The following is a 27,929-nucleotide window of genomic DNA, read 5'->3' on the forward strand; positions in this document are numbered from 1 at the left end:
TTTCTAATTCAAAATTTATGTTGTCAGTATTATTTATGTGAAAAAAAGGAAACTGCACTGATTCTCAGACATTGAACATCCCTTTAAAACTGGGTTTAGCCATTCTCAAACCTGGTCCACTTTGAAAAGTGCTGAAGATTGCATCACATTCGTCCTCTACCTTGCTTACCAAGCAAGGCATCTTAGATATTATGATAGGCAGACTTCTAAAATGGACACCTGTTGAACATGTCCTGCATAATAAGTTCCCTAATACACTGACTGTGAGTTAGCCAAAGATTATCCTGAGTGTGCCTGATGTAAATAAGTGAGCCCTTTAAGAGAGAGTTCAGACCATTTCTGAAGGGAGAACTTTAAAACCAGAGAGATGCTCATCTACTAGCCTTGAAGGGGCAGCCATATTGCAAACTGCCTACAGACGTAGCCACATGGCAAGGGTCTGAGAGCAGCCTCCAGTTATTGAAAGTGGTTCTCACTTATTTGAAAGTGATGGCCAGCAAGAAAATGGAGGCCTTGGTCCTACCAGGACAAAGAGCTGAGTTTTGCCAACAACCACAAGCTTGGAAGAGAACTCTGAGTTTCAGGGAGGAACACAGCCCCAAAACCATCTGGATTGCAGCTATGTGACATGCTAAGCAGAGCACACAGCTAAGCTGTGCCCGGACTTCTGACCTTGGAAATGGTGAGATAATCCATTTATGTTGTTTTAAGCCGCTTTGTGATCATTTGTTGTGCATCATAGAAAACTAAGTCAATCATGTCATTACTATTTGACAGGCAAAAGGGGAAAATACGTTAGGATAGGAAGGCATATTTGTTTGACTGTTTTTGTGATATTTTTTGATCTAGCATAAAGTAGTGAGTCACGAGATTAAAGATTAAGTCCTTTAGTATAAATCAGTACTGTCAGGTTGTGAATATCCATTAACTCCTCCCCATTATTCTTACAGAGTCTCTGGACCATAATTTAGGGAGCTTCTAAAACATTAGGAGAAAGTCCATGCTTTCTGTGTGGGATGTGCATGGAGGAATCTGAATGGATTGGTTCTTCAGTCCCAATAAAGGACCAATAAGGAGAGTGACCATATCCCCCAATTATACCGGTCACAGTTATCTCATCTAGTAGGCACTCTCTTTCATTAACAAAAGTGTCTTATTATAGATAATAAGTTATATTTTCACCTTACCCATAAGACTTCTGATCCACTAGAACCATTCTAGAAAATGTGGGAGGCTTTTAACCCAACAATTTTTTTCTTGAGTGGCTGGGAGAATGCATAAGCAAGTTAAGTCTTTAGAGCAGTGGTTTCTAACCTTTTAAAATAGAATTTCCCTTTGAAAATATGTTGAAAGCTATGGACTTCTTTTACCATAGTTATTTATGCTCATATGCACAAAATTTCCAACATATTTGAGGTGATTTGTAAATCCTTCCAAAGCCCATTCATAGATCCCTTTTATTCTTGGAGTTCACATTAAAAACTTAGCTTGAGTATAAAAACTGCAGAGCCACTAGTCTGAAGTCAGTCTGAACATGCCTATTTATGATTAATTTTTAGGATCCCAGTGATGCCTCCTGAATATCAGGTATAGGGCAAAGCTCCCTCTCTACCTGTCTTTCTTGTCAGGGCCCACTGGAGCCATTAATAAGAGTAGATTACAGTCTACAACACCAATGGCAATATGATATTTCAATTCTGGAAGAAAGCAAAACAAACAAAAAAAAAGTGTTACTGCTACAGTAGGAAAGGATAGGGAAAGAAATGGTGAGTCAAAGTGTCATCTTGTTAAACCAAAACAAGTTTCAGTTGATGATCCTGATGATAAAATAAAATCAAGAACATAAGTTTAAATAGCTGCACAGAAAATTGCTTTGCAGGACATCTCAAATGTGCATATTACAATATGCAATGTATTCTCACTGTTCACACACACACAAAAAGATACAATTAACTCCCACTTTTCAGTCACCTTCTAGGGACTTCTATAATGCATTGTTCTCTTGGACTGTCACACCACAAATATGGGGGTTCACCATTCTCTTCTCTCCACACTTTCTAAGAGTCAACAAAATGAAAACATCAGCCCTCTGGTAAGGATTAGGAAGATCATACAAGGTTTTCCTTCTGTTTCTGAGGGCTAAACAGTAGTTGCAAAACTGGAAAAGTCTAAGAACTACTAGCCCATGTACCTCTATTGACTAGAATTAAGACATTAAGGGAAATATTCCTGTGTAGTCTTTCCTTCTGTCGCTTGTGCTAGGGTTTCTAACAGGTACATTGTCTTCAAATCATAGTAAATTTACCGGGACAGACTTTGTCCTACACAGGAGAGGCCTGCAATTTGAGCTGAATTATTTTAACACAGAGGTAGGTATTCAGGGATCCTATGTGGCCACTGATCCAAGCTGCATTTTCTAATCCAGTTTTGTTAGGAATAAAGCTTTCATATATATATATATATATAAATATATATATATATATAAATAATATATATAATATTATATTTCATATATATATATATCCCTGACACCAAGGTCTATTTTGAATCAGTTCCAAACTCAGAGGAAAAGGAGTACAAATTGCACTTTATGAAGCGATATTATCAATATACTTTGTTTTGAGTAAAAAGAAATTATCTCATTTTTTTTTTCCTCTCTTGGTAATGGAAACTTCTAATGGACCTAATTCACATGAAACATATTGATAGGATTACTCAAAGAGAATTACTTTGCAGTAGTGGCTATTAGGAACTAGACTACAAATCCCATGTGGAAAGAGCCTAAGTGAGGTGCTTACTCCAAAAGCCCCTGTAAAAGCCAGTAAGAACTGGAGCTCAACATTAAGCCAGCTTTAGGGTGTCTTGACAAATTTGGCCCTCAGATTTCTGTCCTTCTAGGCTATTGGGATAAGTTAAAAGTCTGCCAGGACATTTAATCATGACTATACATTTCACTGATAAAATTTCATTAATCTATTGGTATTACAATATAATTTTGTTTTCTAGAAACTTTGAATAAACTAAGAGAATGAACAAGGAATAGAAAAACAGTGTTTTGAAACTTCAAGAGAGAAGAGTGATAGAAACATATAGTAATGTCTAGATGAGTTAAGAATCAGTTATGACTGGGAGAAATTATTTGCAAATTATATCTGATAAAGAACTTGCATCCAAAGTATATAAAGAACTCTTGCAAGTGGACAATGAGAAGGAAAATGACCCAATTTTTAAAACGGGCATATATTTAAATGGACATTTCACTAGAGAAAATACAAGAATGGCCAATAAGTACATGAAAGATATTCAACAGCATTAGTCAAATGCAAATTAAAACCACAGTGAGATACACTTCGCACCCATTGGAGTGGCTATCATAATAATTTTATTTTTTTTTATTTTTTTTTTTTTCAACGTGTTTTATTTATTTTTGGGACAGAGAGAGAGCATGAACGGGGGAGGGGCAGAGAGAGAGGGAGACAGAATCGGAAACAGGCTCCAGGCTCCGAGCCATCAGCCCAGAGCCTGACGCGGGGCTCGAACTCACTGACCGCGAGATCGTGACCTGGCTGAAGTCGGACGCTTAACCGACTGCGCCACCCAGGCGCCCCGCTATCATAATAATTTTAAAAAGGCAGTAAGGTGAGGATGTGGAAAAACTGCAGTCCACAAGCCCCATGCACTGCCAGTGGGTATGTAAAATGGTGCAGCTACTTTGAAAAACAGTCTGGCAGTTTCTTTAAACAAGTTAAACATATATTCACCGTAACAACAAGCAATTCTACTCCTATGTATCCACTCAAAATAAATGAAATCCTCACAAAGACTTGTACATAAATGTTTATAGCAGCATTATTCATAATAGAAATCACCCAAAATGTCTATCAACTGGTGAATGGATAAACAAAATATGCTATATCCATAGAATGAAATACTATCAGGTGATAAAAAGCAACAAAGTACATGTATGTACTGCAACATGGATGAATCTCAAAAACATTATGCTAAGTGAAAGAAACCAGCTGCAAAGTCCCACTTGTTGTATGATTTCATTAATACAAAATATACCAAAAAGTCAAATATAGAGAGAAAGAAAGCAAATCAGTCATTTCCTGAGGCTAGGGTAGGAAAGAGAACTGACTGCAAAAGAGTGCAAAGGATTTTGGGGGGTGAAGGGAATGTGCTAGAATTGGATTGGGGTGATAGTTGCACAGTTTGGTAAATATACTCAGTCATTGAATTATATACGCTTAAAATAGATGGATTTTATGATGTGTAAATAAGTCCTTAATAAAGTTTTTTTTTAAAAATTAGTCATGAATTGGACAAGAATCAGTGTTATCATTGATGAAAGAAACTAAACTATTTTGAAGGGCAGTATGGCAATGTCTATTAAGGCTTTAGATATATATACCCTTTGACTCTCCAATATTCTCCTATGTATATATTCATATATACTCATATTCTCCAATATATATACACCCTTTGACTCTCCAATTTATCCTGTGTATATACTCATATAAGTGCACACAGATAGATGAACAAGGATCTTGCATGAAGTAGTTTGAAATTCTAACCCCCCCCCAGATATTCTAAATGCCCATTATTAGAGTAATAGTTACATAAATTATGATATATCCACAGAATAAATTACTATGAAGAATTTTTCAAGGAATAAGGTAGTATTTAAGTACTGTTGTGTGTAAGATACATTGTTAAGTGGAAAAAAATAACCAAATTATGTTAACACATATATGTTCCCACTTGTAAAAATATGTGTTTGTACATGCACAGAAAATGTCTGAAAACGTAAACCCTAATACTTGTCTCTGAAGAGTAGAGTTGGGGGAGAAGGGAATAAAGATCTTTACTTCTAATTTATGTATACCTTTATACCATTTTAACTTTTCACAGATAACATGTATTACCCTTATAGAAACACAAATTTAAATGAATTAATAAAAAGCCACTAAAGAAAAAAGCAAGTTAAAAAAAGAGAAGCAGTTAGTTGGTCGCCACTTGAGGTTTAACAGTTAAATATATTTAAACTTTCTGATGTAGGAAAAAGGAGTGCTACATTATAGGTAACTTATAAATTTACAAAAGAATTATCCCAATAGTCTCCGCTTTGGTGCAGTGTGGGAAAAGTAGCTCTTAAAGGTTTCAGGATATGGTACAAGAGATTAAAAATGGCCAATTACTAGATAGCTCAATGATGTTACTGCTCTTAGAGGAATCATGGACAATTTTCCACATGCTGCTTATGGCGGCAATCTGTTCAGTATTGAACTGTTTTTCTCTGATGGAGGAATATAAAAAGGCCATCTTTGCTTTACTCCAAGTACATAACAGCAGGATAGTAATAGTAACAGTTTCTATTTACTGAGTGTCTACTCTGTGCTGGGTACTTTACATATATACGTTTTCTCTAATCCTCACATCAAGTCTGCAAAGTAGGAATTATTGTCCTCTTTTCCTCACTTGAGGAACAGACTCAGAGAATTAAATTCCTTGCAGAAAGGTGCACAGAAAATAAGTGTTCATAGAGCTGGGTCTCCTTGCTATCAAAGCTGACACCCTTTCACCAAGGCTTGCAGCAAGATAGAGCGCTGTTAGAACATCTTTCATGATTTGAACAGCCAAGCAGTTTTACATCAAGGTTCAAATTCTTACCTGTTCATCTACCTCTTGAGAACTGTCAGCGTCAGTGCCGTTTGTTTCAAACTTTCCATATGTGCCACTAAGAGATGAGCTGCTATCACTTACGCTACTTTCTGGGGTGCCTGTGACACTGTCACTAGCTGGCCGTGAGGACACAAAGAGGCTGATGTTATCAAAATCGTCATCACAGAACCTGTTCTCAGCATCCACCTTCTGCACTTTTGCAGGATTGTAGGGTTTTAAGAAGGAGGAATACACATATCCTTTTATAACTGGAGAGGAAACAGAAAGAAAGAAAGAAAAAAACAAGGTCATTTGTGTACCCTCAACAAACATTTGTGTTTAGAGAAGCACAGAGTGGCCTGTGGGGAAATCTCCACCTGAAAAGAGGGGGTAGTTCTGTGCATTTTATGCAAAAAAAAACCCCTTACTTCCTGTGTCAACGAGCCACCTGCTGGTACTCCCCAGTGGATCTTTCTGTTCCATCACAGCCACCAATTCCCCTCCTAGAAGATTGATGTCATATTCTTGTGTAGCATTGCACTTCCGCTTTGCCTGGTAGAGTTCTTCTTTACTGTACGTGGACAGAAGTTTGGAGCGGTGAACATCAGTTTGACGTGGCACTTCAGGCTGGGAGAAGTAAGGAGAAATTTTGGTTTACATAGATGTATAATAAAATCCTCACTGAACTGGTAAATACTTCTTTGGAGATTTTTTTTTTTTTTAATGTTGAAGCCATCTACTGATTTGGGGTTATTTCAACACTAAGGCATTGTTAGAATTATTGTGAAGCATCCAGCTGAGTTCTGCAGTGAAAAATTCTCCAGTTAGCACATGAGGGCAGTGTTGCAGAGAGGAAAGAAAATCCAACTGAGCATAAGGAGGCAGAGGTTCTAATCCCTCTTGGATAGAACAATTTTTAATTTTTTGCCGTACTGTAGACAACCCCTTGTGTATTAAGCACTTGAAAAATACTATTTAATTAAGTAAATTGTATATGTGCATGTCTTTTTCTGGGAAACAGTATCAGTAAATTAGGCATGAGTCAAAAGGCCTAGGCCCCTCCCAGCTCTGCCTCTAGTGATTTTGAGAAAGTCACTTTATCTTCAGTGCCTGGGATTCCTTATCTAGAAAAATGAAGGAGTTGGACTATATGATTTTGCTCTATAAAATTCTATTCATTCATTCAGGAGATATTTATATCTGTTGTCAGGCACCATTTTAGCATCTTGGAATACGTCATGTATAAAACAGGCAAAAATCTAGGACCTTACAGAACTCATAGTATAGAAAGTAGAAATAGACAAGAAATCCTAAATATAATAGGTAGGTAAGTTACAGGATACTAGGATGAGATAAGTGATATGAAAAATAATACACTGTGATTTGAACAAGGAAAATAAGTGATAGTCATTGTGATTTGAACAAGGAAAAGAAGTGATAGTCATTGTCACGAACCCTACCAAACTCACCAGAATTTGCACAGGCTTCTTCTTTTCAAAACTAAGTTTCCTCTCAATAAAGGTGGCACTGTTGTCCTTTACAAAATTAAGATTTTGAACCTCTTCTAGTACTCGATTCTGAATTTCAGAGATGCTCGAGGCCAGCAGTGGTACCTATAGGTAGAAATGATATGGCATTCTTCTCAGACAACTATTTAACCATATTAGATACTGAATTTAGTAGAGTTGTGACAAGCAAAGAAAGTGTAAGATAGCTCCACAGCAAGAGATTGGGACAATGTTAGAAGATTTAGATAAAAATGGTCTAAATAAACTTTTTTTTAAAAAGTCTAATTTAGTTTGCTGTCTCTGGAAACCTCACTAAAATGATAGGGATAATTTTTTTAAAGGTTCAAGCCTAAATAAAAGAACACAAGAGAAATAAAAAAAACAATGGAATTTTGGAAGAAGGGCTCAGGAATTGATGGCAAGAGGGTCTTCCAATGTGGTAGGGTGGGATAGGGGGAAAGAAAAAGAAGCTAAAACAAGAAACATTGGTTAAGAACCTGTGGCAGCTTTAAAGCAAATCAGCAAATTCTTTGACATGCCTCTCCTCAGGAAGTGGAGTGGAGTCCATGCCCTCTCCCCTCAAAAGTGGGTGGTTTTTTTTTTAATTGCCTCCATGAACAGAATGGAAATGAATGGAACGACAGAAGTGATGCTATCTGACTTTCAAGATTAGGCTAAAAAAGACTGTGTAGCCTCTGCTGGTTTCTTTTGTGACACTCACTCTGGGAGACTTAATATTAACCATGGAAGAAGGCCAGTTGCACTGTGGCCACCATATCAAAAGACTGTGTTGAAAGATCGGAGCAGGGTGAGAGGTCTATGGAGCCCCAACTGTCCTAGTCGCCAACTGTTTGAGTCTTCTGTCATCACCCCATCTCCCACCTCAGACATGGGCCTGAGGAAGTCTTCGAGATGACTCTAGCCCCAGCTATTATCAGACTACAACCTTATAAGGGACACTGAGAATGACTGCCTTGAGTCCAGTGAACCTCCAGAACCATGAGAGACGATAGTAATAAATGACTATTGGTTGTTACATGCTGCCATATTTTGTGTAATTTGTTACGCAGCTATAGGCAACTGGAATCATCCAAATATCCTTCCATAGGAACAGGTTAATACACAAAGCTATACATACCGTATGATTCCATTTTCATGAAATACAAACCAGGCATAACAGTCTACGATATATATGTAAGAAAAATGGTTACCTTTGAGGGACTGTAGCCAAGGAATGTTCATGAGTGGCTCTTAAGGGGAACTGGAAAAGGCTAATGTCTAGATTTTGATGGTGGTTACACAGATGTATGTATTTGCAAATATTCATTGAGATGGGCACTTGAGACTGATGCACTTTACCATACATAAGTTATACTTCAATTTAAAAAGTTTAAAATAAGGAAATGATCAAAGAAATGCAAATCAAAACCATAATGAGATATCACTTCACACCCACTGGGATGGCTATAAAACAAAAAAAAAAAACAAAAAAAAAAACAAAGACAGGTAGACGTAAGGAATGGGAACCTCAGTTATCACTGTTGTGAATGTAAAATAGTGTGGCCACTTGGGAAAAGTCTGGCAGTTCTTGAAAAGGTTAAACACAAGAGTTAGCATATGATCCAGCAATTCTACTCCTAGGTATGTACCCAAAAGAAATGAAAACATACATCCGCTAACATACATTCACTAAGATCTCAAATGTTCATAGCAGCAGTATTCATACTTGGCCAAAAGTGGAAATAACCCAAATGTCCATCCACTGGTGATGGATAAATAAAATGTGGCACATCTCTACAATGAAATATTATTTGTCAATAAAAAGAATTAAGTACCGAAACATGCCACAACATGGATGAAACTTGAAAACATTATGCTAAGTGAAAGAAGCCAGTCACAAAAAACCACATTTTATAAAATTCTATTTATATGAAATGTCCAGAATAGGTAAGTCTATAGAGACAGAAAATAGATTGGTGATTGCCTAGGGCTGGGAGGTTGGGCAGAAATGTGGATTCACTGCTAATGGCACAGGGTTTATTTTGGGGGTGATGATGATGTTATAAAATTGATTGTGGTGATGGCTGCACAACTCTTGTGAAAATACTAAAAACTGTGGAATCACATACTTTAAATGGGTGGAATATATGGTATGTGAATGATATCTCAATAAAGTCGTTATCCAGAAAATAGGGGGTTGGTTGTACACTATTGTATAACTATGCAGTAGACTAGTATGAAGCTATAGAAGAGAAGAGAAAGCTCTCTGTGTACTGACATGGATGCATCCCCAGCAGGTTAAACTGCAGAATGCTGCCATAATTTCCTAGTTATATATAGGAAAAATATATACAGAAGAATATATACATATTTGCACTTACTTCTAATGGCATGAAGAAACCATAAACGGATAAATTAGTAACAGTGGGGGTGGAGTAGGGGATGAGTCATTAGGGGACAGGAGTCTATGTGAGGCTGCTTATATATTTTTATGTAGTTTTGCCTTTTGAACCATATAAGTATAGCACCTGTTTATTCACCTTAATTTAATTCAAAGGAAAAGCTAAAAGTTAATTAAATACACAGTGAAAAATAAAGTCAGGACAATTAATTTTCCTCCAAATGTTGCCCATTAAATATCTACCCAGCTGAATGAGAACTAATTGAAATGAGGGGCAAAGAAACCACACTGATTTTTTTAAGTTGATATTAGGTTGTAAATATCTTTCTTCTCCATCAGGGAAATAGTCATAAAATCATATCCTAATGGAAAGGTAAATTACACACACGCACACGCACACACACACACACACACACACACACACACCCTAGGCCCTTTTTTTTTTTTTTCCATAGAGGAAAACAGAAGCAAAAGTGACTGGTTTGACAGTTACCCTGTTTCTGTCATTACATTGAGATGACCTTCTTTTTGGATCCATATCTTACAGTCATGGTTAGCATTGAAGAACTGTTGAATAGGAAGAGAATACAAAATAAATATTGATAAACTTTAGCAAAGCATCAAGTAGGTGGAGCTACCCTGGCTTCACTGATGAGTGGAACAAAGCTAAAAGGTGTTTGGTATTCAAAGAGGAACCTCCAAAAAGAAATACACGTGTGCAAGTCACAACAAACCTGAACTAGGAAATTTTCCTATGGAGGAAAGAGAAAGAAACAGACTATATGACTGGCTTCAGTTAAAATACAGCCCCTGCCCCAGGCACACACATGCACCACACACATACCCATTGTGAACAGGGCCACTTGACATGGCTGTGGGTTTCTTTTCTTTCTTTCTTTTTTTTTTTTTTTTTTTTAATGTTTATCCATTTTTGAGAGGGGCAGGACACAAAGTCCAAAGCAGGCTCCAGGCTATGAGCTGACAGCACAGATCCCAATGAAGGGCTCGAACTCATGAACCCTGAGATCATGACTTGAGCCGAAGTCAGGCACTTAACTGACTGAGCCACCTAGGCGCCCCTTCATGGCTGTGGTTTCTAGTAGATCTCGCAGGCCAGGGTAGCAGGAGCTGGTACTGAGCTTACCGGTGCCACCGTGGAATAAACCTGCTGAGCCACAAGTGTCAGGTCCCCAAGGAGAGTGACGAAGCTACACAGACAGTTCCACAGAATCTTCCGGGCAGCCTGGTTGAACACCTGGAGCTCCTCCACAAGCTGGGCATTGAGGGCCTCATACTCCTTTTTGGCCAAGTCTGACTCATCTCCTGCTGCCCGTCGTAGGTTGCTGTTGCAGTCCAGCAATTTGTCATAGCGCTTTTGGATGAGCTTCTGAGGCCCAGGGAACAAGGACAGCAGGGCTGACAGGGGCATCAGGACAAGCCTCTGTAAATGGGCTGCCTGCCAAAAGAGAAAAACAATGCTGTCACAGAGTAAGCAACAACCAGTACATGTCCTGCACTATCACCAGTAGGCTTACGTCCTCCCTGAAGGAGCACAAAGAAAGGCAGGAAAGTATCGAGCCAAGTTAAGAGAGGATGTGATCTTTTTTTTCTGTCTAGCTAAACCCACTCCAGGACTTAAAAGAGGGACTCTAGGAGGAGGAATAGAGGAATACAAAAATTAAAGCCTGCACACCCAAAATACACTCAACTTTCCCTCTACAGCCACTAGTTTTGTCATTGGTGTCATCTCCTTCAACTCTTTCTCTTCCCTTTCTTTCTAATCCCAGAGCCAAACAGAGCTACTCCAGCCCATGGGGTGGGAGGCAAACTCTAGTCTTTGACCCCTAAGACTGCAAATGACTCACCATATCATTTCCTTCCTTTGCAGGCAACAAAAGGAATATAGTCTTAGAAGAGACTATATCCGGGGCGCCTGGGTGGCGCAGTCGGTTAAGCGTCCGACTTCAGCCAGGTCACGATCTCGTGGTCCGTGAGTTTGAGCCCCGCGTCAGGCTCTGGGCTGATGGCTCGGAGCCTGGAGCCTGTTTCCCATTCTGTGTCTCCCTCTCTCTCTGCCCCTCCCCCGTTCATGCTCTGTCTCTCTCTGTCCCAAAAAATAAATAAAAAACATTGAAAAAAAAAAAAATTTAAAAAAAAAAAAGAAGAGACTATATCCTGTTCCTCCCACATCCGTCTCAATTCCTTGGCTACCCTGGTAACTCATTGTGGGTAGTGGAATTGTATTCCCTATATAGATAAGTACCTCCTTATTATAGGTATTTTGCTCCTGTGATAGAAATGACAACAGAATTATTGCTTGCTCTTTAAATACATTGAAAGACTAAACTGATGCTGGTTTTGTTTCATTTCTTAAATTGTTACATTATTAGGTCTGAGTCACTGAAAATGAACTTCATGGGGCACCTGGTTCATTCAGCAGGTTAAGCGTCCCACTCTGGATTTTGGCTTAGGTCATAATCTCACAGTTTGTGAGATCAAGCCCAGTGTCGGGCTCTGTGCTGACAGCGTGGAGCCTGCTTGGGATTCTCTCTCTCCCTCTCTCTCTGCTCCTCCCCCTGCTCTCTCTCCCTCTTCTTCTGTCAAATAAATAAATAAAAAAGAATTAAAAGAAAGGAAAATGAACTTCATATTAACCCCCAACCCCATGCCAGCTCCTGGGCACACTGAATTTAATTTCTGGTACTTCTCTTTCCTCCCTCTCTCTTCTGAAGTGCAAATAGTATCCTATCTGCTGACTGCCAACTTTACCCTTTATCATATATGCTTGGGTTACATGATTATGTCATAGCAATTTGGAAGTAGGTTTCTCCTTTGTACCCTGAAAGATGTCCTAGGGAATCAGCATCTAAGCAGTAAACAGCCTCTGGTAACTTTGTCTGAACTCACAGGAAATCTACAGAGAGGGGAAACCAATCTCTTACTGGTACTAGCAATAGACTACACAGATTAAATTTGATGTCTAGTTTATAAGATAATCAATATACACCAGCAGACTATTTAATGAGTCCTTTGACTAAATGAAGAATCTGTTTACTGTTCTTGGATAAATTACTATATTTGTAACTTGACTGGATTCTACAGGTAATATAATTACAATATCACAACATAATTACTATATATATATCCTGTGGACCATAGACATAAACTGATTCACCCAGACGTAGGAATTATGGTTGGAACAAATAAGAATCAGAATTTCTTTTAATATTTTGTCCTATACAAAACATGTAGGCAAGTAAAACACGGCTCTGCCTTTAGATAGATTTTTGAGCTCTTATTAATATTTGGTTTTTTAAAAAGTTTAATATACTTTATTCATAAGTTAAAAAGTTACTTTTATATTGATGTCTCTCGATTATTTTAATTTAGCCGAATTTATCATCTTGTGGTCTCATGCAAGGTGGAGAAGAACACTGCCCTTCTTTTATCAAATTCTGGACATGCTTGCTGAGGGAGAAGCTGTACACCCTGCTCTGACAGCTCAATAAATACTCATCGACTTAATACATTGGAATTAAGCTAAAGAGCAAACCCTTAAGGACTTTTCTAAAATGTATTCTCTGTAATTAAGCCCAGAAATTTATAAAGAACTAGCTACACTTTTTCCACTTCACATGCATCGGAAAAACTTCTCTTTTGCTCTCATATTTATCTCATCGATTGTCTTAATTCACATGTGATCCTGATTTTCCATTCCCCAGTGCCAGGAAAGAGAGATGCTTCTGAGTGTTTTTTCCTGGGGGGTGGGGCTGCATCATCTCCTAGGATTTGGAACTACTATGTGAGCGTATTCACTGGATGACTCGGGGGCATTACTGAGATCTAGAACCTGCTACACCAGAAATGCTAAACATCCCCCAACACGAGGGCCTCAGTGAAGAACTGTGTGACCCCAAATGCCAATAATGCCAACATAAAATGCCACTTTCAAGGACCTTCAAGATGATGCAGAAATCTATTATAGCTTCTATATAATACTTGAAATGCTACTATGCTATATTAATACCTATGGGACAAAAGATACTAAATTAAAATTTGTATTACTCAAACTAATTTACCAGACAAATATTTTCTTGGCCTTAGCATGTTTTTATGATGCTCTAGCTATGTTTTATAATTCTTTATATTTTAGAGAACTCATAAAAAGCACATATTTTACTGCAGAACAGAAGTTGTATGACTCAAAGGTAAAATCCCTTTCTCAATAAGGCTTTACTTTACAATATATACTGTGTTAATAAAAGTCACATCTTCAGAGAATATCCTTGCTCCTCCTGAAAAGACTGGACTTTTCCAGAGACTCCTTTAAGAAAATCACAGCATTCTGGGATGTCTGGGTGACTCATTGGTTAAGCGTCGGGCTTTGGATTTCGCTTATCTCACCATATCTCACGGTTTATGAGTTCAAGCCCCATGTCGGGCTCTGCACTGACAGTGCAGAACCTGCTTGGGATTCCCTGTCTCCCTCCCTCTCTGCCCCTCCCCCGTTCACACTCCCTCTCTCTCTCTGCTCTCTCTCTCAAAATAAATAAATAAATAAATAAATAAATAAATAAATAAATAAAACATTAAAAAAAAAGGAAATCACAGTGTTCCAACTTAATAAATTGATGACCTATCACATGCAGGCTTAAACTAAATGTTGACTTTAACATTTGTTTATTTTTGAGAGACAGAGTGAGACAGCACTCTGCCCGACACAGGGCTTGAACCCACGAACTGTGGGATCATGACCTGAGCCAAAGTCGGTCACCCAACCGACTGAGCCACCCAGGTGCCCCTTAATGTTGACTTTAAAAGCAACACAGACACTGACTACTCTTAGAAATACAGTCTGGGACGCTCTTAAATTTTGATTATAGTAAAATCTTCACTAATCCACTTTAAAATAGTTAATAATAATAATAATACCCTCCTATTTAAATCTATTAATTTTGACATTAGTGTTTGCTTTAGTGCATGTTTTTTCTAACTCTAGCAAAACAAATAAAAAGCAACTTTTCTCTTAACCCTACTTTCTAGTTTATCTGTGAATATAAATAACTTACAAAGTCACCACAGGGTTGTGGGGCATTACTCGGGGTCTCTGAATGGCTCCTCTCCTCCTTATCTCTGTTGCAAGAGATGTCCTGGAGCTCCATTACACTCTGCAGTGCTAAGGGCATGGCATCCTGGAACCCAAGAACAAAGTCACAAAATGGGCAAAGTTCTGAAGTTCAGTACATTTAAATGTGCTGCAAGTGTGCACTTCATCATTATAACCCTGCATTACCACCGAGGGATAAATAGAAAAAAAAGGAAGGAAAAAATTCATGAATGCTCTGTACAATGAATGAGACTACTTGTAACAATCTATTTTCTTACTTTCCCTCTGTCACTTCCTCATACTGCTCTGTATGACACCTTCTTTCTTAAGGGGACTCCATCTTAAGTTCCCCCATTGGCCATTCTTCAGCATTCAGTTCTTACAGATCCCTTATTTTAGAAGTCACTTCTCTTTGATTTATGTCTTCAGCTTTCTTTAGAGAATGTAATGCTGTCTTTAAAAGAAGATGCTCATGTTTTGGTTGAATCAGCTAGTGGAAACAGAAGACTTTCCTGTAGATGTTCCCAAGATACATTTACTTCATGAAATGTATAAGAAGGACAGGTTCCCAGTGCTCTCTGGCTGTTATAATTAAGTTTTAGTTCTCTTTTCACATAAAGCAGAGCTTTAGGAAGAGATTAGCAAAACTGGTGGTAAAATCAGGCTTTGTGTCAGTTAATAAATGAGAAAAGATTGTGGCTTGTTGGTTACTTAACATAGAACCTGTGTCCAAATCATAATGCCTGTTAACATAATCCTCTGTTGGTATGATAATTTATCTACACATGCAAACGTCTGCTTCCAAAAATAGATATCCAAGATAAAAACTGGGAAATGGGAAGGGGGTCATTTGTTAACTGAGTTACATGTAATTCTACTAGCTGTCTATGTCTCAAAGTCATGACCATTATCAAGATGTTGAGGACACTATGTCTTCTTTATGAGATCAATTCTTTCTCTACTGAATATAATTATATTGCACTTCAATGGGTTTGGTTAAGTCAGTGATTCTCAACAAGGGCAGGAAAACCTCCTGAGGGACTGGGAATTGGCGGGGGGGGGGGGTATTTTTGTCTTCTACTATGGTTGTGTGGGAGCATTTGCATATTGTAGTTCTTAGTATTTTGTTAGAGTTTATTTTCTTTTACATAAACCTACCTACCTTGGGTTGAATTACTGGTGAATTTTATTCAGAACTGTAAAGGGGGCATTATGAAACACTGGTTATAAAATAAATAGAAGTGCTCAGTTCATCCAGAGTTGTGTGATCACATGTCCTTTCTTAAGTTGGCTTCTCAGAAGGTTACAGCTAAATTTGAGACCCAGTTTCTGTGGTTTTTATATGGCCTTTATGTTATGTACTTTTTGCTCTGTAACTTCTCTAATTTCATTTTATGCCCCCTCTTTGATTTACTTTTTTCTTTCAGTCCTACTTTTAAATTTGCAAATATGTGTTCTAGGTACTAGAAAGGGATGTGTTAGTATAATACAACAAATAAAGAAAATTTCTGCTAAATTCATTTTGCATTAATGAATTCATCTCAATTGTAAGGAAAGCATGCTGATGGCCCAGCACCACGTGGTCAAGCATCATGTGAGCACATGTTCCACAACATGGCGACTTCGATTGGGAGAAGAAATGGGGCAGGTAAGGGAACAAAGAGCAAAATCTAAATGTTTCTACTGGCTTCCCTCACCTGCAGTTGGCAGCCTCCCAAATCTGATACAATGAATTTTATCATATAAATTCGATCATATAAACAAATGAACATTCACATTTACTCTTCGTAATAACCATGGACATTAAGATCTTCTGGTAGAAACTTCAAAAACAGTTGTCTCACCTACCTGTATGTGTTGAAGACAGAGGGAAATGTTCTTCACACAATGCCTCACCGTCTTTTCTAAAGATCTAAATAGCTTTTCTTCCCTATTAAAGGTATTGTCTTTTACCTAAAATAGAGATGAAATTATTTATTTCTATAACTCAAGCAAATCTGGTGTTTTGAAAAAATAGCATGGACTGTATTAGCCTAGCACATGATAAAAAAAACCAAAAACTCCTTGTTGAGATGAAAACCGTTCATGTCATGCTGACCGTCTCAGCACGGCACTTGATGTGTACCAGCACACAGCACGACTGATGTTCAATTAGTGGAGCAAAGTCACATGGTGAGGTTAATCTGCTCTCAGCTTTCACATAGCTTCTTCATCTATGCGATGGTAGCTGTAGGAGGTAAAACTTTTCTCTGCGGTTTTTAATGGTATATATTATGTATGTACTTAAATTATGCTACATTTGTGTGTTCGTAAAATAATTAACAGACAAGGCATTTGGAGTTACCTATAAATAAGGGTAGAACCTGAGAAGAAACATGGGGGAAGGGAAGCAGGGGTGGGGGGATGAGGAGTGGGGGTGGTTAGGGTTAAAACCTCGTGAAACAAAGACCCTTGTCTATAGTCAGGGGCATTCACTTTCGAATGCCCCCTCTCTGTAAAGAGAGCTTTCATACTATTCTTGTTTTCTCATACTCTAACAAACTTTTGCCTGCTGCTCATTTTATTCTGCGTCCACCTCTTTATTCTTCGAAGCGGCAAGACAGGGAATCCAGATACTAAGGTAAAAAATCCCACAACAGTAGTAACCATAGCTGTTCTCTGTTCATAGGTTTGTTGATTTAAGATGGTTGACCTTAGAACTGAATGTATAGAAAATGGTTTCATTTTTATTTTATTTTTAAACCCCTTAATATTATTTATCTAGAAAGCTTTTGATTAAATGGGCAGTTCTTTGTAATTCACACAACATTCAGTACCCTCTAGCCTAGGATCTCTATGCTCTAACCCCATTTGATGTAAAGAACAATATGCCAGGGCAGATTATTTTAAATGCAATTTTCAAGGACCCATTGCCAGCTATTTCATTTTGTGTATCTTGGCTGGGATCCAGATGATTCAAAAATAAGAGATTCCAAGGATCACAGTATGAGAAATATTGCCCAGTTTTATGTTCCTATACCCAAGCCTTTTTCATGCTACTTTATTTTGCTGGAATATGCTGCTGTCCTTTTTTTGCCTTGCAGAATTCTGTTTAATTTTCTTAAGGACTCAACTGTCACCCCTTCTATGAATCCCCCCTTGAATTCCTATTCTTTCCACTGTAGAAAATTAATTGCTCCCCCATGTGCTCTCACAGCTCTAGTTAATTATTTAAGTGATTCTCTCCACTGATGAATTACAAGCATTTGAGATTAAGTATTTTTTCTTAATAATAATAATAATAATAGCTAACATTTATTAAACACCATAATCCAGACACTGTGCTGAAACCTGTCTTCCATTTTTCTCATTTTAATTCTTATATAACTCAATGGCCTAGGTGCCACTATTAATCCCATTTTAGAGATAAAGAAATAGAGGCTTGAGAGGTGTGGCAGATATAGTTGATGTTCCCCCCCTGTCGTCCTTTTGCTGATAGGATCTGCACCCTGGGTTAAGTGGGGCATGTGGCTGCTCTTTCCAGACTCCCCTGCAGCTGGCTCTGCCCTTTGTAACTGGTTTGGGCAAATAGGATGTGAGCTAAAGGATGTGTTTCATTTCTGAATTTTGGCCTTGTAACATTGTCCTTGGGACTTGACTGAAGACACAGCAGTGACCCAGCTTCAACCAAGCCAATGAAGACAGTATGTTTAGGGGAAGGCACAGCACAAGACTGGGGATAACCGGGTTCCTAAAGACATTTGTGCAGCAGAGCTCACTCATCGGAATTCACATCTCAGGACTATGGTAAGAGAGAGAAATAAATGACTATCTGGCTTAAGCTACTTTGTTTTGGAATCTTTTTGTGTTAGAAGTTTGGCCTTTACCCTAAATAATATAGGAAGTTAAAGAAATGTACACATGTTAATAAGTAGAGCCAGGATTCAAACCCAAGGAGTCTGAATGCAGAATTTCTTTGTATTCCTAATCTCTAACATAGTGTCTGGTACATAGTTCAATACATGTGTGATGAATTGAATGGAATCTTCCTCTTGGGTAATAGTTTTATACCCTAACTCCACCAAATATTTCACTTGAGCTGCTGACAAGTGCAAAATTGACTGATTTGAGATTTATCTCTTCTGCAGTTCAGCCTATGCAGCTGATTTTCTGATTAACAGTGAAATGCTTCATTGCTGACAGGACATCTTCTCAAAAGATTAAGGGGAAAATCTAATTAATATCCCTTCAGGCCACTTTACCTACAATTCACTTTTAGTTCACAATTGGAAAATATCAGAAGCTGATGATAAATATGTTAAAGAATGTAACTGCTTCTACAAAAACCTGCCCAGAATTAAACCTACCTATTGTTCTTCAATAGAATTGTCTTAAGCCAGAAGCAGCATCTTAAAGACTAGGGGAGAATTGTGTGCATGACATTTACACATGCCTGTGGAGGCTACAGTCTCTTCTCAAACTGAATTCCCAGTCCAATTTTATTATTTGTGTTTTTAGTTCAGATGTCTTGATTTTCCTTTCCCTGACCTATGACCACATACCACGATGTCCCAAACTTCTCACATTATAGTTTCACATTAAGAGAGGGGCCTGGAGTGATCGTCTGCATGCAATGGACCCAATGAGCCCCTAGGAGAACATGAAGAAAGTACTAGCATGAATGGTACATGCCACGGACTCCGAAAATATCCCTGTTGGCTGTGAAACGGTAAAGTCGGTGCAGCCACACAGGAAAACAAAAACAAGGCTTGGAAGAAGTTGATTATATTGACAAGTCCTAGAAAGGAAGTCACTGCATGCCATACAGGGCCACAGAACAATCACTAGGTTTCAGTCAGGTGGCAGAAAGGAGCAAGGGGAAAGTCAAGGCCAGAGCCTTTATTGTGGTTTCTGTGGGAAACCCTATAGAAACAGCTGGGTAAGGATAAACAGTTCAGGACTGACCAGGTTAGAGAATTCCCATGGGCTTTGGGCAATAGGGATGGTCTCTAGTTGCCTGGTAGCTGGCCCTAGGATGATTTAAGGCAAAGGAATACAGGCTTACTGGGTGAGACATAGATAAGCAGGTGTTTGGAGCTATAGACTCAGGATTGGTTGGTTTGCATATGAAAGAAGTGATCCCAGCTGAGCCCTTTGCTATCCTTAAGAATGGATTAGCCCTGGGAGGAGCCTCTCTAGTGGCCAGCAGCTTTTCCAAGGCGTTAAAAACATCATAAAATATAGAAAATAAAAGACCTGATTAATACACCATGCATAAAGGAGTTTATATCTACAGGAGAAGTAAGTCTGTACATTAAAAGGTAAATCATAAGACAAGGTAATTGTGAGAAATGAGATGATTCATTTCCCGAAATACCAAATAAAAGCTTTGCTGTCTAGTTAATAGGTTTACAACCTATTGGAAGTGTGTGCGAACCCGTCCTTCCACAGTGGAGCCCCAAACCCTTAGATACTTCACTTCCTGGATCTTCTTCCCTCTCCATTTTGCAGGCTTATTTTTTGTGGGCTTTGCAATAAGCCTCTGCCAAAGAACTGAAGTATCCGCATCACCTCAAGGAATGTACATTTGTTCCAATCAGACTGCTTTTTGCCTTAAAAGGGTGTAGGCGATGTCCGGGTAAGGCTGTAACCTTTGTAGTACTCAGCCAATGAGGAATCAGGGGACGGATTTGCATGCTAGGAAATAAATTGCCTACCGTAACTGCCCGGAGTGTGCCTGTCCATCAGACACCCACTCTTGCAAGAACATTGATTAAAGCCTCGCTTCACTGTGCTCTGAGTCTCCGCGTCCCTCTTTGATTGGGTCAGTGGGCTTATTTCTCACAATAATGATATAAAATAATGATGATGATGATAATGATGATGATCATGATCATGACAGCTAATATATATTGAGTGCTTACCCACTGTGTTAGGTATTTTCTTCATGAGCATCACCTCATTTAATCCTTACAACCACTCCATGAGTTAGGTCCTACTATAATCTTTATGAATGCTTTGAATTTAAGTTATGTGCCCAAAGGCAAATATTTATTAAGTGGAAGAGGTGAGGTTCAAAGCCAGATCTGGATGACTTTGCTCTTAATTTCTGCCCTGCGTGACTCCTGCAAATATTTATGGTGCCCAGATTGGAAACACTCAGTAAGCTTTTTAGGCATTCAGAAGAAGAGGGTCTTAGGGTCAGAACGCTGCAGACTTAACAGAAAAAGGAAAGACTCTGGCAGCTAGCAAGTAAAGTAGATAGGACAGGCCATCTAAAACCAATGCTGAACCATCATATGGTTGGTTGCCTCTAGTTCACACTAAAAACCTTAGAGATGTTAACATAATAAGGGTTGAAATCAGGCAAATGAGAAGGAATAAAAGTGTTATATGGGGGGGCGCCTGGGTGGCGCAGTCGGTTGAGCGTCCGACTTCAGCCAGGTCACGATCTCACGGTCCGTGAGTTAGAGCCCCGCGTCGGGCTCTGGGCTGATGGCTCGGAGCCTGGAGCCTGTTTCCGATTCTGTGTCTCCCTCTCTCTCTGCCCCTCCCCCCGTTCATGCTCTGTCTCTCTCTCTGTCCCAAAAATAAATAAAAAACGTTGAAAAAAAATTAAAAAAAAAAAAAAAGTGTTATATGGTATTTTAAGAACTGCCCTGCCTACTTTTGGTTAGAACGCCACTGAATTATTATCTCCAGGCTGTGAACTTTCCATCTTGTGATTCTCAAAGTGTGTTCCATTGGTCACTTATTTCGAGGTCATTTAGCTTCAAAACACCTGGAGTTTTTGTAAAACATACAGACTCCTAGGTTGTGCCTTCAACCAGATGGAACCCTGGTAGCTCCTCGGGTAATTGTTATGTACATTAAAGTCTGAGAGTCTTTGCTAGTCCATCCATTATTTGTTAGAAGTCAAGATGAAAGTGGTTCAAACCAGGCTAAGCAGCTGACACAGAACAATTATCCAGTAATTTAATGTGCATAGGAGTGGGGAGAGAGGAAGAGGATAAGTGTAGGGAAAAAAAATCATGTAAGGTGTGCACCTACACCCTTTTTTTAAAAAAAATATATAAGTGAAATAAAGATAAGATGAAAGGAGGACTTTGCCTTGGGCGAGACTGCACTGGTTGATGATGAGTGTCAGCACTTCTGGGACATCCTTGTTGAGCCCTGTCCTCACGCCCTTATCTCTCCTTTCCTTCTTGAGTGGAAGGAAGCACCACAGCTAAAATAGCATCAAAACCACCCCCACTCAACTTCCTCCAAAAGAAGAAGTGGGGCGCCTGGGTGGCTCAGTCAGTTGAGTGTCCAACTTCAGCTCAGGTCATGATCTCACGGTACGTGAGTTCGAGCCCTGCATTGGGCTCTGTGCTGACAACTCAGAGCCTGGAGCCTACTTCGGATTCTGTGTCTCCCTCTCTCTCTGCCCTTCCCCACTCATGCTCTGTCTTTCTCTGCCTCTCAAAAATAAAGAAATTTAATTTAAAAAAAAAAAGTTTTAAAAGAAGGAGAAAGAAAGGAACAGCATCAGACAATTAGTTTGATTCCCAGTGTTCTAGAAACAACTCTGATAACAACCAAACAAAACCTTACACAAATATCAGCACTCATGCTCCCCAGGAGAATGTATGTGACCCCAAAAGAAAAGTTACCTGCGATTCTCCTCTGGTCAGAATCTTTAGATGATTTGTCACTCTTTTTGATTTCTTACTAATTGAATGAATATTTAGTTTAGACAGTTTGTCTTTAAGTGATTCATCCTCATCATTCTTCTTGTATTTTAGAACTGAAATGGAAGAATGCAATCACAGATCTGAACACATGCACCATAGAAAGAGTGTGTTTCATCCAAAGTACATAAGATCAATATTTAAGATAGAAATCTCGATGATTTTTGACCCTCTGATGCAGATGCAGTATGTTCCAGTGCTACTGCCCAGTCATAACCCCAGCTGCCCAACCTGCTGACCAGACACTCAGCTGTCCAAGGGCTTGAGCACCTCAAAGCTCAAGGTGCATTTACCTCCCACATTAAAGAAATCCCTGAAAAGCTTTCTCTCTCCTCAAATAATACATTTATTATCTTCAGTCTCTAGGATGAAGCATCATGACCTAGGTAAGAAAACTGGATCCAACACAAGGAGACCTCAGACCCTAGAGTGGCTCTCCACTAGCTGAGAGATTTGGGGTAAGTTGAGTCACCTCTCTGAGCTTTACTTTTTTATCTTTGAAATCATTTTCATCTCTCATATTGTTCAAAATGTTAAATATTTCTTTTTGTTTTCTAAATGTTTATTGTTGAGAGAGAAAAAAAATCTTGGGTGGGGGAGGGGCAGAGAGAGGGGCGAACAGAGGATCCAAAGCGCGCCCTGTGCTGACAGCAGAGAGCATAATGTGGGCTGGAGATCCTGACCTGACCGGAAGTCAGATGCTTAACTGACTGAGCCACCCAGGTCCCCCAAGATGTTAAATATTTCTAACATTCAGTTTTGGTAAGGGTGTGGAGAGATGGGCAATCTTAATACACTGTTGGTGAGGGTTAAACCAATGCAGTTTTGTGGAGAACAATTTGGCAGAATCTCCTAAAAGAATCGTCTATGATCAGAAAGTCATGCAGAGAATCTGTTTTCCATAGTCAAGCATACAAAGTTTTGTTTACTACAGCATTTTTTCCTAATAGCACTATGTTGGAAACAATCAAAAGGTTTATTCATAAAGGAATAGTTTAATAAATTATGACACACTCAGAAATAGAATACCAGAGAACCAGTAAAAAGAAGGCCAATATTAATTAGAAACGTGTCCATGATATTTACGTTTATGATCAAAAGGTTCATGATAATTAAATTTAAAAACAAATCCCAGCAAACTGTAGTGCCATGCGTGTTGCAGGAAAGAAGGAGAAGAAGGAGAAGAAGGAGAAAGAAGAAAGAAAATAGAAGAAAAAAAAACACATAGAGGAGCATCTGATTGGTTTAGTCGGTTAAGCGTCCGACTTCAGCTCAGGCCATGATCTCACAGTTCATGAGTTCAAGCCCTGCGTCAGCCTCTGTGCTGACAGCTCAGAGCCAGGAGCCCCTTCAGATTCTGTGCCTCCCTCTCTCTCTCTGCCCTTCCTCCACTCATGCTAGGTCTCTGTCTCTCAAAAATAAACAAACATTAAAAAAACTTTTTCTAAGGAAAATTAAATAAATTAAAATGTATTGTTCCCCTGAAAAAAAAATAATTTATTCTTCTTTCTGAATTGCTTACTTTTATTATTAATCTTTTCTGTATTAAAATGTTTTTATTAATGATTTAATATCAGTAATTGTATATTCTAGATAGTAATCCTTTGACTATGGACTGTCTTTTAATTTTCTTTATGGTGTCTCTTCCTCTACAACTTCCACTTTTTTATTCTGGGACCTTCTTTATAATTTTAATTTATTAATATACATACATATTTTTTGAACAAAAATTAGAAAATAAAAACAATAAAAATAAATGAAGTTGTTGGAGCAGTTAGATCCAAAGTCCTACCATTGCTTTAATGTTGAATTGAGCTTTATTTTAATTTTTTTTTAATGTCTATTTATTTTTGAGACAGAGGGAGACAGAGTGCAAGCGGGGGAGAGGCAGAGAGAGAGGGAGACATAGAATATGAAACAGGCTCCAGGCTCGGGGCTCGAACCCATGAACCATGAGATCATGACCTGAGCCAAAGTTAGACACTTAACCGACTGAGCCACCCAGGCACTCCTTGAATTGAGCTTTAATGTTAGAAGCACAAAGCCATTTGTGAACTTATGGACACAAATTACACTACGAGAGGACCTACAATCTATCCCAATGCATTACTATATCCAGGATGATAGAAACCATATAACTGTGCCTCCTGTTCTGAAATCTACATTCTACTTCAGACACAAATTTTACATCTTAGCTAACAAATGCTTAGCAATAATTTGTTAATTTGAGAAAGAAATATACTTGTTCACTTCAATGAAACAATTATTGCTACAAAATCTCCATTCCTAATGTGCCAGAACCAGATGAGCTCTATGTAGCAGCAGCTGGACCTGTTTCACCATCGGTTTCACGAAGCTCTAGATTCCCACGGCTCCAGCTACTTGGCCATGCCATCTCTCCTTGCCACACATACAGCCAGTGACAGGAGGACGACGCGCTATGGTTTCTTCAGGCCACAGTATGTCACCAGGCGTGCGGTGGGCAACAGAGGTTGAGTACAGGGCTGCTTAATTTTTAAAAGTTTGTCATTTGTGTGTGTGTGTGTGTGTGTGTGTGTCTCATGATCTCCTGAACCCAGACAAAATCACACTCTCCTCCCTGGCCTCTAACTCTAGATATCAGATGACCATGATCACCACAACTGCTGTAACTACTTAGATATTCTGATTCTCAGAAGCAGAACACTCCAGTCACAGAAAACACTCAATTCATCATGTCTCCTCTTACCTAAATCTTTCCGTCTTTTAAGTTCATTGATGTTCACATTAATGTCTTTCACTGCAGTGAAGGCATCCCCGAGCGCCCTGAAGTCTGGGTGAGAGGGAGGGGTGGAGCCCTGGAGTTCACAGAGCAGTAGTGGGTATTTCATTACACGCTGGATTGGTTTGATCATCAAAGAGCCCATGTCCAGTAAGTTTGGCTTGCCTCTATAATAGAGATAAATAATATCAGTTTCACAGACATTTGTCTTATTAACTCCTTTTCATTTTTGTGATTTTTATGATTAATCCTGAAACTGTTTTTCTCCTTTATTTTTCCTCCATTTGGCTGCATACAATTTTATTTTTAAATGTTTATTTATTTTTTGAGAGAGAGAGAGAGAGAGGGAATGAGCAGGGGAGAGGCAGAGAGGATCCAAAGCAGGTTCTACACTGATAGCAGAGAGCCCGATGTGGGGCTTAAACTCATGAACTGTGAGATCATGACCTGAGCTGAAGTTGGACACTTAACCAACTAAGCCACCCAGGTGCCCTGTACACAATTTCTAAAAATAAAGCAAGAGCAATGGATGACAGAAAGAAGCCAGACTGAAACATCCTACTACTAAAAACCTAAAAGAAAACACATGAGTATATCTGTCCACCAAAAAGGACTCAAAGCAGGATTTCCATCCATGTTCCACTTACCTTTTTTTTTTTAATGACAAGATTCATAATAATAGTGGGAAACAATTCAGAATTACTTTTTTGGAAAGACAACCAAGAAAAATATATCTTCCCGGAGATATTTTTGTGATTATTAGCAAGGAAAATAAATTTATTATTTAAAACATGACTTGTCAAGTATAGACGAAAGAAATCATTGTCTTCTCTCTTCTACCAAATTGAATAGTTGAATTTATAATGTTTCAGAGGTTCTACCACAGTTCCCAGAAGACATTTCTAATAAATGCAACAGTTCTCTGAATATTATTAATGCCACCACTGTCACTAATCATTGCTATCACATGACTTTGCATGATTTTCCACAGGGAATTCTTAACCAACAAATCTTCAAATGGCTATATACAAGTGAGCACACATGACTGACTCTCTCTTTCAGAGTTCTAACATGAGAATAGAGTCATTCCAATTGGCCAAGCAGTTCACAGAAAGCAAAAAAGCTGAAAGCTTGGTCATGTCATTGCCCAACCCACTGTCATGCATTTTTTAGCGAGAAGTCAGGTTTCTAAAAGCCTTTTTATGTCAAGAGGCAAATAGACACTATAAATAGACATGGACAGAAATTGTGCTTTGTTTTTGGTAGGTAAGAATATATATAAGAATATAGACAGCTTTCCAATCTTAATAGGTGAATTTTTTATTCTTTAATTATTATTTCTAAATATTAATAGGGACAGACAACACACCATATCACTGGAATAGTGAAATGGATCTAAAAAACTTTGGATAAAATTAGAAAAGTTTATCATTAGAAAAGGCCTGAAAACACCTTAGAGATCATCTAACTAAACTCTTCATTTGAAAAATGAGAAACTCGGGAACTTTGATTATCATGTGTATGTGCACACATACACACACCAGTCACTCTCTGACACATCTCCCCATTTTCATTTTTATTGTAGCACTTATCAACTATCTGCAATCATTTTGTTTCCCTATTTATCAGTTTATGCTCAATTTCTCTGTCATCACTCTATCTCCAGCCTGACATACATATTTTCTCAATGAATATTTGTAGATTGAAATGATAGATTTCAGATTTTCTGTAATGTGCTTTTATTTTACATTGAATTTTTTCCAAAAAAATTGCACAGTGGTCATGAATACTAGACCAAGGAGCTTTATCACATGCTGAGAAAATGATGATACTATAATAAAGACAAATACAGAAACAGACCAAGTGGCAACCTTTTTTTTTTTTTTTTCTTTTGAGGAAATTCAAAGTAAATGGTTTGCAAGGGAGTAAAGAGCTGCTTTAGTGCAATTTATCTTGCACTTTCTACCCATTTACACAAAATCCATTAAGGACGGGAGGAAGGGATGTAAGGAGACAGGATGGTAAGGAGGGAATGAGAGAGAAAGGGAAAGAGAGATGTTGTTGGTTTCCAAGAGGACGGGGTGAAGTGGATGGGAAAAAAATGTAAATCTATTATGAATACTGAGAAAAGTAACTAGGGGTGCCTGGGTGGCTTGGTCAGTTGAGCGTATGACTTGATTTCGGCCCACATCATGATCCCAGGGTCATGGAATCGAGCCTTGTGTCGGGCTCTGCACTGAGCATGGAGCCTACTTGAGACTCTCTCCCTCTGTCCCTCTGCCCCTCTCCTCTGCTTATGTGCTCTCTTTCTCTCTCTCTCTAAAATAAAAAATAAAATAAAATAAAAAAGCAACTAAAAATATATTTTCTAACTGATGGTATATCAAAAGCAAAACATCTGAATATGAAATACAGCATTTATATGTATCTTAAAACAGAGATTCTTCAACAATACAACAGTTTAGACACTTAAGTAGAAATAATTCCCTTAAATAAGAACAAGTCAGGAATATGGAAGGTATTAACTTGATGAGAAGAAATCATTTTATCTGTGTGAATATGATCAGAATTTCTTCTGAGGTTTTCCTTTGACTATCACCAAATATTAGTTTATTTAATCCTCTAAAAATCACTGAAAATGCCATCAAAATATGAATATAATCATATTCAATGATTCAATGAACTCAATCAAAGAAAACCCAATTTTAATAAGATAGCTTATTAGTCTGGTCTATTGTTATGTACATATTTAACATTTTTAATTACAGGGGGAAAAAAA

General features: G+C 38.4%; 1 protein-coding gene and 1 long non-coding RNA gene across 3 annotated transcripts in view; one reads left to right on the plus strand and one right to left on the minus strand.

Moving 5' to 3' along the window:
- ARHGEF38 (Rho guanine nucleotide exchange factor 38) overlaps positions 1–27,929 on the minus strand; it is a 132,965-nt gene that overhangs the window by 6,546 nt on the left and 98,490 nt on the right. For both annotated transcript variants that reach the window (XM_058721745.1, XM_058721744.1), the window contains 8 exons: positions 25,118–25,317; positions 22,312–22,445; positions 16,526–16,630; positions 14,640–14,762; positions 10,715–11,026; positions 7,131–7,274; positions 6,090–6,288; positions 5,671–5,930 (listed from right to left, as the gene is read on the minus strand). In XM_058721745.1, coding sequence (XP_058577728.1) covers positions 5,671–5,930; positions 6,090–6,288; positions 7,131–7,274; positions 10,715–11,026; positions 14,640–14,762; positions 16,526–16,630; positions 22,312–22,445; positions 25,118–25,317 — 1,477 coding nt within the window. The remainder of the gene's footprint in view (positions 1–5,670; positions 5,931–6,089; positions 6,289–7,130; positions 7,275–10,714; positions 11,027–14,639; positions 14,763–16,525; positions 16,631–22,311; positions 22,446–25,117; positions 25,318–27,929) is intronic.
- Positions 19,686–22,841, plus strand: LOC131507238 (uncharacterized). The gene is made up of 3 exons (XR_009259401.1): positions 19,686–20,294; positions 22,444–22,512; positions 22,749–22,841. It is a non-coding gene; the product is annotated as an uncharacterized LOC131507238 (long non-coding RNA).

This window comes from Neofelis nebulosa, chromosome 3, assembly GCF_028018385.1.
Source record: "Neofelis nebulosa isolate mNeoNeb1 chromosome 3, mNeoNeb1.pri, whole genome shotgun sequence".
Taxonomy (NCBI): domain Eukaryota; kingdom Metazoa; phylum Chordata; class Mammalia; order Carnivora; family Felidae; genus Neofelis; species Neofelis nebulosa.